Consider the following 16,372-nt stretch of genomic DNA (forward strand, 5'->3'; position numbering starts at 1 on the left):
CCAACACTCAATGGGTTTCAATCAAGCATCCAGCAGCCCCCCATTGAAGCCAACAATTTCGAAATTCGAGCGGGACTACTTACTATGCTCCAAAACAATGGGTTATTCAGCGGATTAGCTCATGAAGATCCGCATCTCCACTTGGTCAACTTCCTCGAAACGTGTGATTCGCATAAGATGAACGGAGTGTCGCCGGAAGCACTGCAGCTCCGCCTCTTCAAGCACTCTCTCCAAGGAGCCGCAAGAGAATGGCTACAAACTCGTGCACCGCATTCCATCTCGTCTTGGCCCCAGCTAGCACAGCTCTTCATGAATACGTACAACTCCCCAACCAAAACTGAGAGAATCCGGAGAGAAATACAAAACTTCTTACAAGAAGCCGGTGAAGCATTGTTCGAGACGTGGGAGCGATTCAAACAGTTAATTCGGAGATGCCCCAATCATGGTCTTCAAGAGTGGCGGCAACTTCAAATATTTTATGACGGATTGCAAGATAATTCGAGAACGGTGCTCGATTCAGCAGCTGGCGGTATGTTCATGAGCTTGACCTATGACGAAGCATACGAACTTTTGGAGCGAATCGCTAGGAATAAATACATGCGGGCATCGGACCGGTCAAATAGCGGAACCATAAAGGCGGGAGGAATTTTGGAGTTAGACGGAGTCACCGCAATCACCGCCCAGTTAGAAAAGCTATCAAAGCAAGTTGCAGCGTTGCAGACCCAGCAAGTCCATGCAATCCAAGGTCCCGACCGGTGCTTAGCAGAAACGGAGTCTCTAAATTACGTGAATGACACCAACCGACAACAGAGGAACCCGTACTCCAACACTTATAATCCGGGATGGAAAGATCACCCCAACTTTGGATGGGGAGGAAATCAGCAAGGACAAAGGCCAGCGCCCGAATTCCAAAATCCACCTCAAGCTCCGGCCCAAAGAGTTGACCTCGCTGACATCTTAGCGAAATTCATGACGTCGACTCAAGCTTCCATTCGAAATTTGGAAACACAGATGGGTCAGCTTGCAACCCAGCTAAACGCGAGGCCATCGGGAGCATTGCCGTCGAATACGGAAGATCCTCGAAAGAGCAACATCGAGCAGTGCAATGCAGTAACTTTGCGAAATGGGAGGCAATTAGAGGAAGGTCCTAAAAAGTCCGTTGCACCACCGCCTATTGTAGAGGAGCCCAAAGAAAAGACCGAGGTCGGGCCAAGCAACACAAAGATCGCAGTAAGTGAATCTACGCCCAAGGTACCCTTCCCTCAACGTTTTCAAAACTCCAAGCTTGATATGCAATTTCAGTCATTTTTGGATTATCTTAAAAAATTGCATGTTAATATTCCTTTTGTTGAGGCGCTTAAGCATATGCCGAATTGGGTTAAGTTTATAAAGGAACTTGTATCGAAGAAGATGAGGCTTCTGGAGTGTGCAGCAATCATAGACCTCAATGAGCAAAGTAGTGCTATCCTTGGAAATAAAATTCCACCGAAGCTTAGAGATCCGGGCAGTTGTACCATTCCATACACAATAGGTACTAGGTATTTTGGGCGGGCGTTGTGTGATCAAGGGGCGAGCGTAAATTTAATGCCTTTATCAATTTATGAGAAATTGAATTTAGGAGAAATTAAGCCTACTTCCGTGACCTTGCAGCTAGCCGATAGATCTTTTACTCACCCTTTAGGTATAGTTGAAGATGTATTGGTCAAGGTAGATAAGTTCATACCCCCGGCCGATTTTCTAGTACTAGACATAGAGGAAGATGAAAATATTCCCCTTATTTTAGGACGCCCATTCTTAGCAACCGGTAGGTCAATTATTGATGTAGGAAAGAGAGAGCTAAGAATGAGTGTGGGGGAAGAAACAGTGATCTTCAAGGTGTACCGGGTGGATGAAAAGCCTATTACGGCTAATGGATGTTATCTTCTTGATGAGGTAAGTGATTCTAAACTTTTTCCTGTTAAATTACATGATTTAAATTTTTTTGTGGATACTAATGTGCATGTAGGAGAACAAAAGAAAAGGGTTGAGTTGGTTACAACACCTACTCAAAACACCGTGATAAGAGACGATGTTGGCAAACCTCATGACATCAAGAAGAAAAAATTCAAGGGCATTCCTAAACGAACCAGTCGAAAGAAGAATCGGATCAACCCATTTATTCAAGACTTTCTCCAAAAGGAAGTACGGAGATGGGTTCAAAAGCTAAGGAATTGAAGAGCAAGAACAAAGTCTGGCTGAAGACTGTAAACTTAGCGCTTCTCGGGAGGCAACCCGAGCTTTCGTTTTTTGTATTTTATGTCATTTTAAATTTTTAGTTTGGCTGTTATTTTATTTTATTTTTCAAAAAAAAAAAAAAAAAAAAAAAAATCATAATTTCAAATCCCCTTTCTCCCCCACTTCGAACCCTAGCCTTCCTCTTTCAAAAATTTCACTTTTCTTTGACAAATTTCACCAGAAATTCACCAACTACACACACATACTACTTAATCTTGGTGGTTTCTTGTTGATTTGCGCAGGGAGGCTTCAAGAAAGGTGCAAATTTCTCCACAAACCCATTCCATCAATAACGCCCACAAGGTGTTCGACGAATTGCCCAAATCAAGTTTGGGGGAAATTTTGCACATCAATTCACTCCTAATCCCTTCCACACGCATTCTCAAGTCATGGGGAAACGAGGACGTGACGGGGAGGGCACCTCACAAGGCGAAATCACTTCTAAAGGCAAGGGGAAGGGCAAGAAAAACGCCGTTTAAACAGGTGTTTTCTATCCTTAAACTTTGGGCGAATCACATTGAGGGCAATGTGAATTTTAAGTTTGGGGGTGGTTATATTTGTGTTTTGCTTGTTTGTTAGTTTTCTTGCGTTATTTTTTTTGTTTTAGTTATCGTTTTATTATTCGAAAAAAAAAAAAAAAAAAAAAAAAAAAAAATTGGTTCGATGCATCGATGAATTATGATGATGGGAGATGGCCAATGTTTGATGATGAAATTGCTTGTTTTATGTTGATAAGGAATTAGTATTTGTTTAGCTTTCGATTCAACGGAACGTAGAAGTGAATTATTGCTAGGAATCACACCTTATGCATTGCTTTGGTTGAATGTTTTGCATTTTAAATTTGGAATTTATTTGTGCTCAATCATGCTTTGTTCGGTTTTAAATCTCACATTAAGACATTTATGATACGAAGTGTTGGGTAGTAAGCGATTTGGGATGTGATTTGGGCCTTCTTTGAACCGTTTGAGCCTTTCAAGCCTACCTTTAAATTTTTATCCTTAGAACCTTGATTTGAGCCTCGGTGAGAAAAGGTGTTCTTTCTTTTAGCCAATATGTGGAAGGTAGAAAAGTGGAGATTTTTGAATAATTATCCCTTGGAGTCGGTCGAAATGTTTTATAAGATCTTTCTTGTTCTTCGGAAAAAAAAAAAAAAAAAAAAGAAAAAAAAAAAAAAAAAAAAAAAAGAAGAAGAAGAATAGATTAGAAGGGAGAAATAAGGACTAGTTGTTGAATTGTGTTGAAAATTCGATCCATTGCCTAAAAGGCAAAAGTGTTGACGTGTGAATTTTGGAGAATCGAGTTTATTTAAGTCCCTAGAGGTGAATTCATTGTTTCAAACGCCTATCTTTCAATTTTTGGCGTAATCACCTCAATTCAAGAAAATTAGCCACACATTCCCATATTACCTACCTCGGACCAAAGAGCCTAACAATTGAAAGCCACAAAGTCCCAATGATCCCAATAGCTTATTGTTCAATATTAGTTGAGTAAAATAATTTGGTGAGTATTTGGAGTCAAATATATGCATGTAAGTATAAATTCTTTCTATCTTTAACTTGCAAATATTGGATACTTGAAGCAATTGTATGATTTGTGGTTTTTGGTAATAGTGAGTGACTAAGTGCCGTTGAATGTTAAGCTTGCGAATACCTATGAATTATCATCATAATTGTAAGTTCTGAAAACGCGAAGTTGACCCATCGATCTATGTAATGAGATGTATGGTTTTGTTTTGTGCTATTAATTTGATTTTACTTGAGGACAAGCAAAAGTTCAAGTTTGGGGGTGTCAAAATTGGTTAATGTGTGAAATTGGGGTGTAAATCATGAAATTGGAGTTGAATTAGGGTTTTAAGGAGTTGGGGGTAATTTGGATATATATAAAAGGATTTTCCATATTTGCAAATAAGTTTGAATGAGCTCGATTTATTTGGAAGACAAAAAGTTAGATGTCCCATTTTAATTAAGTGCTCTTGTTATGTGCATATTTGTCATTTGCTCTTATTAAAATAGGGTTTTATTTCGATAACTCATCCATCCGGAAGTAAAAATACATCCTAGATAAATAATTATCAAATATTCTTCTCAAAGATAGGAGCTCAAAGATAGGAGCACGTGAAAAAAAAAAAACCTCAACATAATTGAGTTTTCTTTGCGTAAAAATCTCAATAGAATTAAGTTTTCTCGACGTCTTCAACAAATTTCCCCTGGCAAAAAAAAAAAAAAAAAAAAAAAAAATCTATGTGTTATAAACATTTCGCTGCTTCAAAACTCTCCACAAAATTAATAGTGTTGTACTCACTATTGAAGAAACTCCAAGCAATTGTTCAATTGTTCAATTTTACCATAAAAATCGGTTTTTGTGGTTATTTAAAATGGATTACAAGATAAATAATATATAAATAATGATAAATTTGTTCGATAAAGTTCCGCCGAGGTAGGGATAATATCCGAGCAGGCCGGCCAGGTAAAGATACAAACTTTGGGGGAGCGGGAATAGACCAAATAAATTTCCAACTTTTTTTTACCGTTCCACTAACTGCCCCATCTCGGTGACTCGACGAATCCTTCGTGTGCACTCGACCAGCAAGAATAACTTGATAGCATGATTTCTCAGAGAAGTTTCCACTCAATGTATAGTCCCAGATTACCGTATGTTTTGAAAGATCACTTCCAATAGGAACCGCTAGTATTCGATGATTATCCACTGGCCAAAAGAATTCCGATAAAATATTTGTGTTCCATGATCGGATATTTGGGTCGATGAGATCAACCACCACGTTTGGAAATGAGGAGTTGATTGGTCGTCCTGTAACAATTCGAAATGCCCCATCTTCCACTAACCATGGGTCACCCCAAATGGCAGTTTCTCGACCATTATTCCATGATAGGATGGAATAGCTTGTAGGACTGACTTGATAAGAACCTCTTTCCCCGCATTCGATATCTTCTTTTCACTCCAGCCTTTGATTTTATTCCAAACACTATCCCTGAGGTAACCAAAAACCGCCTTACGAGATGATCCCATTGATGGCGGCATACCCATGTACTTGTCATATTTATCCACCACTTGAAATCGAACAATATTTGTGATCACCCTCATTCTCCTACTCGTAGTAGATGGACATAAAACCATGGTAGATTTATCCAAGTTAATTAGTTGACCCGAGGCAAGCACATACTCATTAAGAATACGCCTAAGGGTGGACGCACTCAACACAGTAGCATCAAGGGTCTAAATGACTTTTACCAAAGAGTCTCGTATTTGCAACCAAAAAAAATCATTACGGGATGAAAAGCGTAGGTAATAAGTTTTACATACGAAAGAACAAAATCGTCTTCCAGCATTAATAATTCTCTTACGCTTTCATGTGTAAAGTATTAGTATAACATTTAGGGCAAATGACAAATAGGCCCATAAGGCTAGACTTAAGTGCATATAACTCCAGACAAGAAAAACGTTTAACAAATAAACCCATCCTCATGTCTTAAAATACCCTTCATAATATAATTTTCATCAATTTCATCCATTATACTCTAACTTTATGAATATTGCACACTAACCCCGGATTTGAACAAATAAATCACATTAACCCCCCATTTTCATAAATTTTTGGATTTTTTTTCCAGCCGAATTCCGGCGTTGAATTTTATTTTATTTTTTTAGTAAAATATTTTTCCCTGTCTGTCTGCCGCCATTGACTTTTTTTTAACCTTTTTTTCTTCTACCAAAATTATTGTGTTAACAACAAAATTACCGTCTGAGACATTGAATGCCAAAATAGTAATATTACTACTGTCAGAGACAATAATATTACGGTCGGGACATAATACTGCAGTTCAAGACGATAAAATTAATTAATACATTAATATTATTGTGTTTACAACAATAGTATTGTCTGAAAGTAATATTACAGTCAGGACAATAATATTACTGTCTTTGAAAATAATATTACTGTATATGACTGCAATATTTGTCTTTGATAATATTATTGTATTTGACTGCAATATTACTTTCTCAGACAACTTTCTCAGACAGTAATATCGTAGTCTAAGACAGTAATATTAATGAAAAAAGTTATTAAAAAAAAGTCAACGAAGGAGACCGGCGGTCAACGGTTGCTAACCTGCCGGAAAAGAAATTCAGAAGAATTTAAAAAAAAAAAGTCAACGGCCGAAGATCGGCGGTGGTGGTCAAAATTGGTTAATTGGTGAAATTAGACAAAATTAGGGTGTAAATCATGAAATTGAAGTTGAACTAGGGTTTCTAGGAGTTGAGGGTAGTTTTGGAAAATATGAATCCGTATTAGCAAATAAGTTTGAATGATGTGGATATATTTGCAAGACAAAAAAATAGGATGCCCTTTTTTTAATTAAGTGCATTTGTCATGGGCCTAGTTGACATTTGCTCTAAAATTTAAGCTAGATCTTTGTATTATTGTTTTAAATAGAAGGGCTTTATATGCAATTATATCTAACTTAACTGGGGGCTCTATGTAATTTGCTCAATCTTATGGGCGAAAATTGAGTTTCTAACAAATCAACTGTCAAAAATTGAGATCAACTGCGGCCACTCTCCCTTGAAAGAGCCCTAGAACAGCTTAAGCAGCCGTGCTTTGCATTTCTCAGGCAAGTGGAATTCTCTTCTTCAAGTTTAAAAAGAATACATTCATTCATATATATATATATATATAAAAGGTGCTGTATCTATAATAAATATGGCAGCATTTGTACGCCAAAAATCCATCCCTCTGTTCACGAAGAAACCTTCATCTCTCTGCAAATCCATCTTTGATTTCTCAATTTCTCCCCGTTTGTATAATTCCACTACAGCATCGTCTAGGGAAACGCAATTGGGGAAAATCGATTCGGATTTAACAAATCTAAAAAACACCGAAAAATCTGATATAGTTATTTCATTCTTCAAAGAAGGTGGGTTTTCGAGCACCCAATTGGGGAAAATCGTGAAATACAAACCCTCTTTGGTATCAGCTAATCTCGAGAAATCAATCAAGCCCAAAATCAAGATTTTCCAGGACTTAGGGTTTTCGGGCAACGACATTGCCGATATAGCGTCGCATAACCCGTCGATTTTGTTTCGGAGCGCGAACAATATCCTCATCCCCTCGTTATCCGTGCTCAGGGCTTTGTTGGGATCCAACGAGGAGGTGGCGAAGCTTCTAAAGAAATCGGGGTGGTTTTTGGTGAAAGATTTGGAGAAGACGTTACTGCCGAATGTCGATTTCTTGAAGAGCTGTTGTGTAACCATGGAACAGATTATTCGGACGGTGAACTCGTTCCCAAGGTTTCTATTACAGAATCCCGAAAATATAAGAAAATGTGCGAATAAGGCCGAGGAAATGGGCGTCAAAAGGGGTTCGAAAATGTTCATTCACGCAGTTCGGACAGTTGCTTCGATGAGCGACGAGACGTGGGAAATGAAGTTACAGGCTTTTCGGGATCTCGGGTTTTCGGAAGACGACATTTTGAGGGCTTTTAGGAAGTCGGTTCCGGCTTTTGCTGTTTCTGTGGAGAAGATGAATAAGGTTAAAGAGGTTGTCGTTTCTAGCGGGAAGTACGACATGGCGTGTATTATCAGCCACCCGATATCGTTTATATGCAGCGTTGAAAAGAGGTATAAACCGAGGCTGCAAGTTTTAAGGATTTTGGAAAGTAAGAATTTGATTTCAAAGTGGCCGAGCTTTAGTACAATGTACAGCATATCAGACAAGCAGTTTTTCGACAAATTTGTCGGCCCTTATCAACATCAAGTTGGCCATGTATCGACGCCAAAGTGTGCAACCCGTGGCAAAAAAATGAGGTTAAATGAATCTTGATTATGAAATTAATTTTATTATTTTAACTTTAGATTACCGAAGCCTAGCGTAAATCGTTTGGCCGATTGGAAGGTAAAGATACTTTTTGAGTATTTATACTGCATTGCATTCTTGGTGCTAAACTTAGTTGTTTTTTACGATTCCTGGACAAGGTTTTAGTATTGATGTTTTGTAACTGGCTTATAAATCGTTTAGTGAGGAATTCTACATCGGTGACTAGCATCTTTTAGTATCTCCAAAGATCGATTTTTTACTTTTCATTTTCATCTATGATATGAAAAACTTAGATAATTTTTGGATTCGTTTTTAGAGTTATTTTCATTTTACTTTGCGGAAATATATTTTGAGGGAATAATTTGAGAATGAAAGTAATGTTTGTTTACAGGGAAAATGAGGGATAACCCCATCAATACACAAAATAATAGAGTTCAGGCCCATTTTAATATTTAGCATTTGTAAAGAAATCTAAAATTAACATTAGGAAATGTGAGACCCCCTCACGTGTTTATTATTCTAATTTTGTCATTTCTTCCCCACTCTTTCTCTCTCTCCCCCCCTCTCTTCTCAACCGTCCTTTTGACATGTTGTTCTTTTATTATTTTTTTTTCTCTCTCCTCTCTCCTCTCTTCTCTCTCTTCTCTCTCTTCTCTCTCTTCCATAATTTCCTCTTTTCTTCTCGTATCTTTTTCTGTTATTCCTTCTTTCCCTTTCTCATGTCTCCTCTCTCTCTCTTCTCTCTCTCCTTTCTCTTCCCTCATTTCCTCTGTTCTCGTCTGTTTCTGTTTCATTTTTTCTCTTTATTTTTCTCTATTTCTTCTCACCATTTTATCTTTTCTTCTACATCTCATTTTTTTGTCGTTGAAATCAATCTATTTTCTACTTAATGAAATTCATGTTTTCACCGGAGATGAGATTTTTATCATGAGTATTCAATTTTATAACACCATAGTATCTTAAATTGAAAAATAATATAGTGAATTAATGGAAAAATTATAGATGACTACCAATTTTTTTTATAGTTGACATCGGAACAATTATAGTTGACTATCTAATTTTTGTAGTTGACTCTGGCAACAATATAGTTAACTACCATTTTTTTATAGTTGACATCGTGAAAATTGTAGTTGACTATCTAATTTTTATAGTTGACTTTGGAAAAAATATAGTGAACTATCCGATTTTATAGTTGATTCTAAGTGTAGACTACTACACTATTTTATGTTTTTCGACAACAATGATCTCCTCTTTGTTGTGGACTCTTGATAAAACAAATTTAATAGGAAATAAATATTTATGATTCAACAAATAGTGCGACCATAGATCTGTAGATCTAAAAAACAAGCTTGTTTACAAACTTCATTTTTGAGTAATCAACCATGGAAGAATTCTGAACCGTTGCATATCGTCGTCGCGTACTGTTGCATACCGTTGATGTAGGAGACTTTGATTTGTCCTTCGGAGTCGCTGAGAAGGGTGTCAAAAACAGAAATTATGTGGTAAATGTACATAGATTAGGTTAATAGATGTCGAGGGGAGCGATGGGTGTATAAGAAATTACATATTTTCTTCTTGCTACCTTTCACCATTGTTGCCGATCTTTATTTCTCAACGATTCCCACACAATTTTTTTTTTTTTTTTAAGAAATGTAAGAAACTAGGGCATTGTTGCGACTGGGAAAGTATCCAATATATTTGCAGATTTGTTTTGCTATTTTCTTGGCACAAATATAGCTGACTAGCGAAAATTGGGGAGATAATATATTGACGTTGAAGATATGCAGTTTTAGGGAAAATAGTGGGGGGGTCATTGCTATTAGAAATTATGGGGGTAGTTCAGTAATTGCTAATTGTGAGGGGGTTTGAACCATTAAAAATAATGCGAGGTGGTTAGTCCTAATATTTTTCCTAACGAGGGGGTTATATCTCATTAATCCTTGTTTATATTTTAAGACGAGATAAATTACACTGTAGTTGTCAAATCTTGTTTAAATGTGCCGGAAACTGGTATTTTAGAAGAAGAATTTGAATAATAAAGTGAGCAAAATGAGTTTCTTAGTCCTGTAAGTTTGTTAGTTGGAAGATTTAGTTCACCTCATTTCAAAATTAGAATTTTAGTCTTGTAAATTACAAAATTTGAAAATATTGGTCCTGTGACCTGCTATAATCGCTAATTCAATAATTAGTTGAGTGAGTTGGCACTTAATTTATACAGTGGCGGTCGGATCGTTTCGCTGCATGAAGAGAGATAAATTTTTGAAATTGATTTGAGATGTTTTTTTGAAAAGCTTAAACAAACACAAATTTGTTTCCGAAAAAAAGTAAAAATGAGATGGGAATAGAACCAAAACTTAGAGTTATTCTATTTGTTGGGTACTTGAGCTTCCTTTTTACTTAAACAATTTACTAAATTTGTTATTTATTAAGTTCTAAATGTTTGGTAGCATTTTCATTTTCTTCCCACTCCCCCTCCCCCTCCGAAATGAATCTATGTTTGTTAAGTTTTTCAAAAAACATTTCTAAAAGTAATTTCAAAAATTTATCTCTTCTTTACACATGATGTGATCGTTACAGTAAAATACGTATTCACTAAAAAGCAAATGGACACCACTTTATGTTTCAACATTGTTTTTTGTCTTCTCCAAAAATATAAACAAACGTGAATGATTTCATTCTCAAAATTTATAAGTGTTTAGTTTCAAGGATCTTATTCGAACCCTATGTGGGATGTGAACCCAATTCTCTGATTTTATGCAAGTATTAATTCCAGATTATTTCTTCTACTTATTTTATTAAGTGCATGAACTTGATCAATTTATGTGCTTTATTGTTATTGTTGAATTCATGAAAATCGGTTTAACAATTAGAAATATAGTAAAAGAGCCTCTGTGGTGTTAGCATAGGAATATAGTTAACCTATTAGGTAGCCATTACTGAAATTTATGCTTAATGCTTTGTTCTTGATTGAATTGCGTAGGAATACAGTAATTTAGTCTTGAATAATAGAATTGTAATACACGCGGAAGCGGGTTATGATTAAATTAGCATCTCAAGTTAATAATCCATATTATTTGCTTGCATAATTCACAGAATTGGGAGATCAATAATCACATAGGGTGGAGATAAAATACTAGTGCCTTTTCAGTTGATAAATCTTCGTGCCATTCGTTTTCTTGTTTTTGCTTTCTTTTTATTTGTGTTTTATATTTTAGTTTATTTTAGTTAATCTTCTCTAGATTCGACTATGTAGGGTGGCCTTGAACATAATTGTGAGAATTTATCGCTTAGAATTAGATAGTTGAATATTCCTCGTGGGATCGATACTCGGATTTTTAGTCCACTATATTACTTGTACGATACGTTCAAGAAGCAAAGTCTACCTGAAGACTTAAATTATAGCGCTTCTCGGAAGGCGACCCGAACATTTGTCGTTTTATTTTCGTATTTCTAGTTGTTTTTATTTTTCTTAGAATTTATATAAGCTTGGAATCTAATAATTTAGTCATGTTTGAATTTTCAGGTTGTATAACGGACACACAAACACGAGATGACCGTCTTAAAATCAAGCCAAAACTCCAGACAGATGTCCTAGATGATCAACAGAGACAATGCACCTACGCAAATTGGGACGTCCGTCCTAAAAACTATGCAAAAGTTGAGACGGCCGTCCGAAATAACCCCTCATAAAAAGAATATTTAAAAAAAATTGCTTGGAAGAGGAAGAGATGATGGAGTACCCGGGGAGGACGTTTCGACTAATCAAGGTGTATTGTATCCTTAAACTTCGTTCTAATTACATTGAGGACAATGTAAATTTTAAGTTTGGGGGTGGAAAAACACTTTTTATGTGCTTTATATGTTTTAGATTGCCTTCACTAGATAAGTAATAAGCTTGGAATGAAATTGAAATTGGACACTGTTTGTTTCGAGTTTTGACAGAGTTTTGAAATTGTGGAACAACCGAGATGTTTGGAGGGTTCTAATTTTTGCCCGAGATTGGGAGTTTTAAAAGGATCTTTTGTGTGTGTTTTGATGATATGATAAGATATTGAGTGAATTTGAGTTAGGTGCATGGAATGAAATTTTACTACAAATACATTTTCCCTTTTACTTTTATTTCAAATAAACCCACAAAAATATAAATTCTCAAAATAGCCCTACATATTTCTTTTTTAGATAAGCCCAACCTACCCATATCCCATTCCACCCGACCCGACCTGACCCGGTCTAACCCGACCTTTTCTTTTCAGTTATTATTTTTATTTTTATTTTATCTTTGCGGCGGTAGCCTGGGTCATCGGAGAACCGGTTAACTGACTCAACATTAGTTAAATTCAAAATTAGTTAACTTTTCAAATTTTTTTCTTTTATTTTTTTTCCTGGTGGTGGGTCTTTGGAGCTCTGGTTAGCTGACTCAACATTACATTCAGCTAATCGTAGCCTAAATATTCGCCGCTGAAAAAAAGAGTTTAAAGGAAAAATAAATAAAAAGTCGAATGCCAGCTAATGCGAACTCAACTAATGCATAGTTAGCTATAATCAGAGCTCTGACATCCCGTTGCCGGAAAAATAAGAAATAGTTAAAAGAAAAAAAGTTGGACGTCGGTTGAAGTCAACTAATGCTTAACTAATCGAAGCTAAAATATTTTTGCACAAAATGAGTACAAATTAGAGAACATCCCATGGAATCTAGAAGATTATATATGTTCAATTAGACACCATAAGGGCAACGTGTAATAAGATTCATAGTTGAAGGGGTGATTGTAATTACCCAAAAAGAGGTTTTTTGTAATTTAATCTTTCTTTAGGGGCTGGCCGTAATTTATGTTGGAAATTTTAAGTGTTTAGACTCAATTTTTGTTGATTATTTATGTGGATGAAATATAGTTTCTCAAAATTAGTTTTAATGAATGAGATATTAATAAAATCACTTAATATAATGTATGGAAAATAAAGAAGTGAAATGCCACCATTGGAAAAGATGGAGGTGTTTAAGCACCTATTAAATGGATCGAATAGGTGTGTAATTAATGAGAAAAATGTGTGATACATTTTCATGAAATTATTTTCCTAACGGTTGTGACTTGTGGTCATAACCTTTGAAAATCTATAAATAGATTTTAAAATCCACCATTTGAATCATTCATTTTTCACATGAAATTCAATACATTAATTGAATTCACTTCTTATCATAGCATCTCATTGCATATTGGTGCAATTATAAAGTTCCATTTCTTCGTGTCTTATAAAGTCCTAAACGTCGTTATGTTCGCCGTGTTCCAATAATTGTTGTGCTACTTTGTTGGAACTGAAATAGTTATTGTATCTTGGAGACAATTGTCGTAAACCGAAAGCACTGCACGGGGAAATTTTGTCTTAAGGAGAAAGAACCGAGTTCTTGCCTCGACTACTTTTTTTCTTGTCAAACTTTTGTCCAAATTTTGTTTGTTCCCATTTCGAAATACACACCCAAATACCAATTTACCCTTATCATATATTGAGGGAAGGGAATAGTGCAGCTCGTAAAATTGTTAAACTATCTGCTTGGGGTCCTTGTAGCTCTAATGTTTTTCCAGATATTACTAACCATATTGTTTATTTGTATCCAATAAATTTCCAAGTTGAATGACATATTTATTTAACTTCTTAAAAAGAAAAAAGTTATATAATATATAAATGCAAAATATATATACTCTAACAGGTGAATTTGCATTTGAATTTTGAGCTAAATGATAGTGAATGAGTTGGGAATTGGCAGGGCCGGTTCTGAGGGGAGGCGAAATAGGCGGTCGCCTAGGGCCCCCGATTTTTTTCAAAAATTTGGGGCCCCAAAATTATTTTATATACACTTTATATATTAGTAATTATTTTTAAAAATTTATTATATATAATATTTTGGAACATCGGTTCTAAAATAAATTTAAACTAAATGATCAATAGATATTTTTAAAATTTTCTTAATTTTGGGGCCCCTAAATATTAATTTATAATGTCTTAATAACTTATTTTTATTCTAAAATAAGAATCAATATTTATTAGTGTATTCAAGTTTATAAATATTTTTGAAGTCTATTGGTATAAAAATTATATGTTACGGGAGGAAGTGAACCAGCAAATCATATTGTTAATTTTAAATTTTTGTCCATATTTTTAGTTACTTTATATTCATACATTTCAAAAAATATTTCAGGGGCACTGCCCCCGAACCCCCAGAATCTTTATTTTCTTCATTTTTAGAAAAAATATAAAATATTTATTTTTACTACATTCAATTTCGAACTGCCATTAATAAAAAAAAAATGGTTCATCAAATAGGGCCCCCTGTTTTCAGTTGTTCTTTAAACCTCGCCTAGGGCCCCCGAATTCCCAGGAACGGGCCTGGGAATTGGGATCATTTTTAATTTATTTTAATTTGTGTTTGGTCTTCTAAAAAAAGAAACAAAATAATAATAAAGAAGAAAAGAAAATTGTGTTTGGGTTTCCCTAATCCAAACCATAGACTGGATTCCTTGTACAACACAACAACCTCAAACCCCCCAAAACGGGAAAACAAAACCCTAATTTGGTGGCTTTCATCGTACGACAAGAACCTCGTACGGCCGAACTCATAAACCACCGCCGCAGCCGCCGCCGACGCCGCCGCTGCCGCTGCCGCTAATGAAGACCGGCAAGGCTGAACAAATCAGCCATCATCTTCCGGAATAAATCATTGAAGAAATATTGTACAGACTCCCGGTAAAATCTCTCTTGAGATTCAAGTGTGTTTCCCAATCATGGCGTTCATTGATCTCCACCAAACAATTCATCGAAACCCATCTCCAACACTCGAAAAAGATCGAATCTTTCATCGACAAAAGAATCATCTCAACCTGTAAGAACTCTTCGAAATCATCATGTCCAGGCAGACTAAAGGCATGTTCTCTGTCCTCCTTGGTGACCGAACCGGTCACTCGCGCCGTTTCTTTCGATTTCTTTCCGATGAATAGTTCGAGAGATATAGTTATCGTCGGTTCATGCAACGGTTTGATCTGCGTTCTAGTCGACGCATGTCGGTTTTTCTTGTTGAATCCTTCGACAAGAGAGTTCAAGGAATTACCCGACTTCTTTACCGGAACGACATGCCCCAAGAATCACGGTTCTATTAGTGGATATGGCTTTGGATTCGATGAGAGTAGTTGTGATTACAAGGTTTACGCCGTTTTTTCGATGACATCACCGTACGATCGAGATGTCGGTTTTCCTAGTAAATCCGTGGCGAGAGTGTATAGTTTCAGAACCGATTCTTGGGGAGTTAACGCGTTCTTCGAGGATAGATGGACACTAGGTCAAGGGAAGTTTGTGAGTGGGAAGCTTCATTGGATAAACTATTATAAAACGAAATTGAAATGGGAAATCGTTTGTTTCGATTTGACGAACGAGAGTTTCGGAACCGTGGAACGACCTAGTTGTATGGAGGGTTGTTACATTCCGAGGCTCGGAGTTTTCAAGGGATGTCTTTGTATGTCTTTCGACTGCGCTCTAACCGTCGGGTTCGATATATTGATTTGGAACGAATACGGGGTGGATGATTCGTGGTCACGATTGTTGACTATATCTTATCTATCCGTTTTTGAGAACTCTTCATTCACGAGAATGTTTAATCACGTAACCCCGTTGTTTCTTTTGCCAAGTGGCGAGATTCTGTTTACATCCGGATCGGATTTTTTGATTTACAATAAGAAAGACGGGTGTGTTAGGCAACGACACACAATTGCCTTTGACCGTGATCGTGTTCGTGAAGCGGAGGTCTACACGGAAAGTTTAGTCTCACTTGTACCAGATAATATTGCTTTCTTTTAAAGTTGTTTGTGCTTAGAATCCATAGGTTACTGTTTATTAAAATTAGTCATTTTTTTGAATCATAATTTTTTGCTAAGAGAAGATGTTTCCATGGCTCCATTAACTTTTCCATTTGTGTTTGTGAGATATTGATTTTCAGTAAGGGTATTAACGTCATTACCTATTTATTACTTATTTTTTATTGTGGTGGTATTGAAGTGAGAAAGAATTGGTCTTTGTTTTAGCCGCCCCTTTATATATAAGATAATAGTCAGTCCTAGGTATTACTTATTGCTTATTTTTTATTAGGATTTATCGACATCCTTCCTCGTATAAAAAACAAGCCCATCCTTCTTCGTACAAAACAAAACCGAAAAGTTGAGAGAAAAGTAGAAGCCGATGCAAAGATGTAACAACCTAAATATTTGGAGGGTTCACTTTGCCCCA

At 36.1% G+C, this 16,372-nt stretch overlaps 2 protein-coding genes and 1 non-coding gene across 3 annotated transcripts; 2 read left to right on the plus strand and 1 right to left on the minus strand.

The window, feature by feature from the left end:
- Positions 1–342: 342 nt before the first annotated feature.
- Positions 343–449, minus strand: LOC148771570 (small nucleolar RNA R71). Its single transcript, XR_016030604.1, has one exon. It is a non-coding gene; the product is annotated as a small nucleolar RNA R71 (small nucleolar RNA).
- Positions 450–6,770: 6,321 nt separating this feature from the next.
- Positions 6,771–8,374, plus strand: LOC148771571 (uncharacterized). Its single transcript, XM_088815433.1, has one exon. It carries the CDS (start codon positions 6,992–6,994, stop codon positions 8,108–8,110), a length of 1,119 nt encoding a protein of 372 aa, XP_088671559.1. The 5' UTR covers positions 6,771–6,991; the 3' UTR covers positions 8,111–8,374.
- Positions 8,375–14,764: 6,390 nt separating this feature from the next.
- Positions 14,765–16,141, plus strand: LOC105973893 (F-box/kelch-repeat protein At3g23880). Its single transcript, XM_012998935.2, is given in 1 exon segment — positions 14,765–16,141. A coding segment is annotated over 1 exon segment (1,182 nt). The 3' UTR covers positions 15,947–16,141.
- The last annotated feature ends 231 nt before the right edge of the window (positions 16,142–16,372 follow it).

This window comes from Erythranthe guttata, chromosome 3, assembly GCF_056151865.1.
Source record: "Erythranthe guttata isolate IM_541 chromosome 3, IM_541, whole genome shotgun sequence".
Lineage (NCBI taxonomy): Eukaryota > Viridiplantae > Streptophyta > Magnoliopsida > Lamiales > Phrymaceae > Erythranthe > Erythranthe guttata.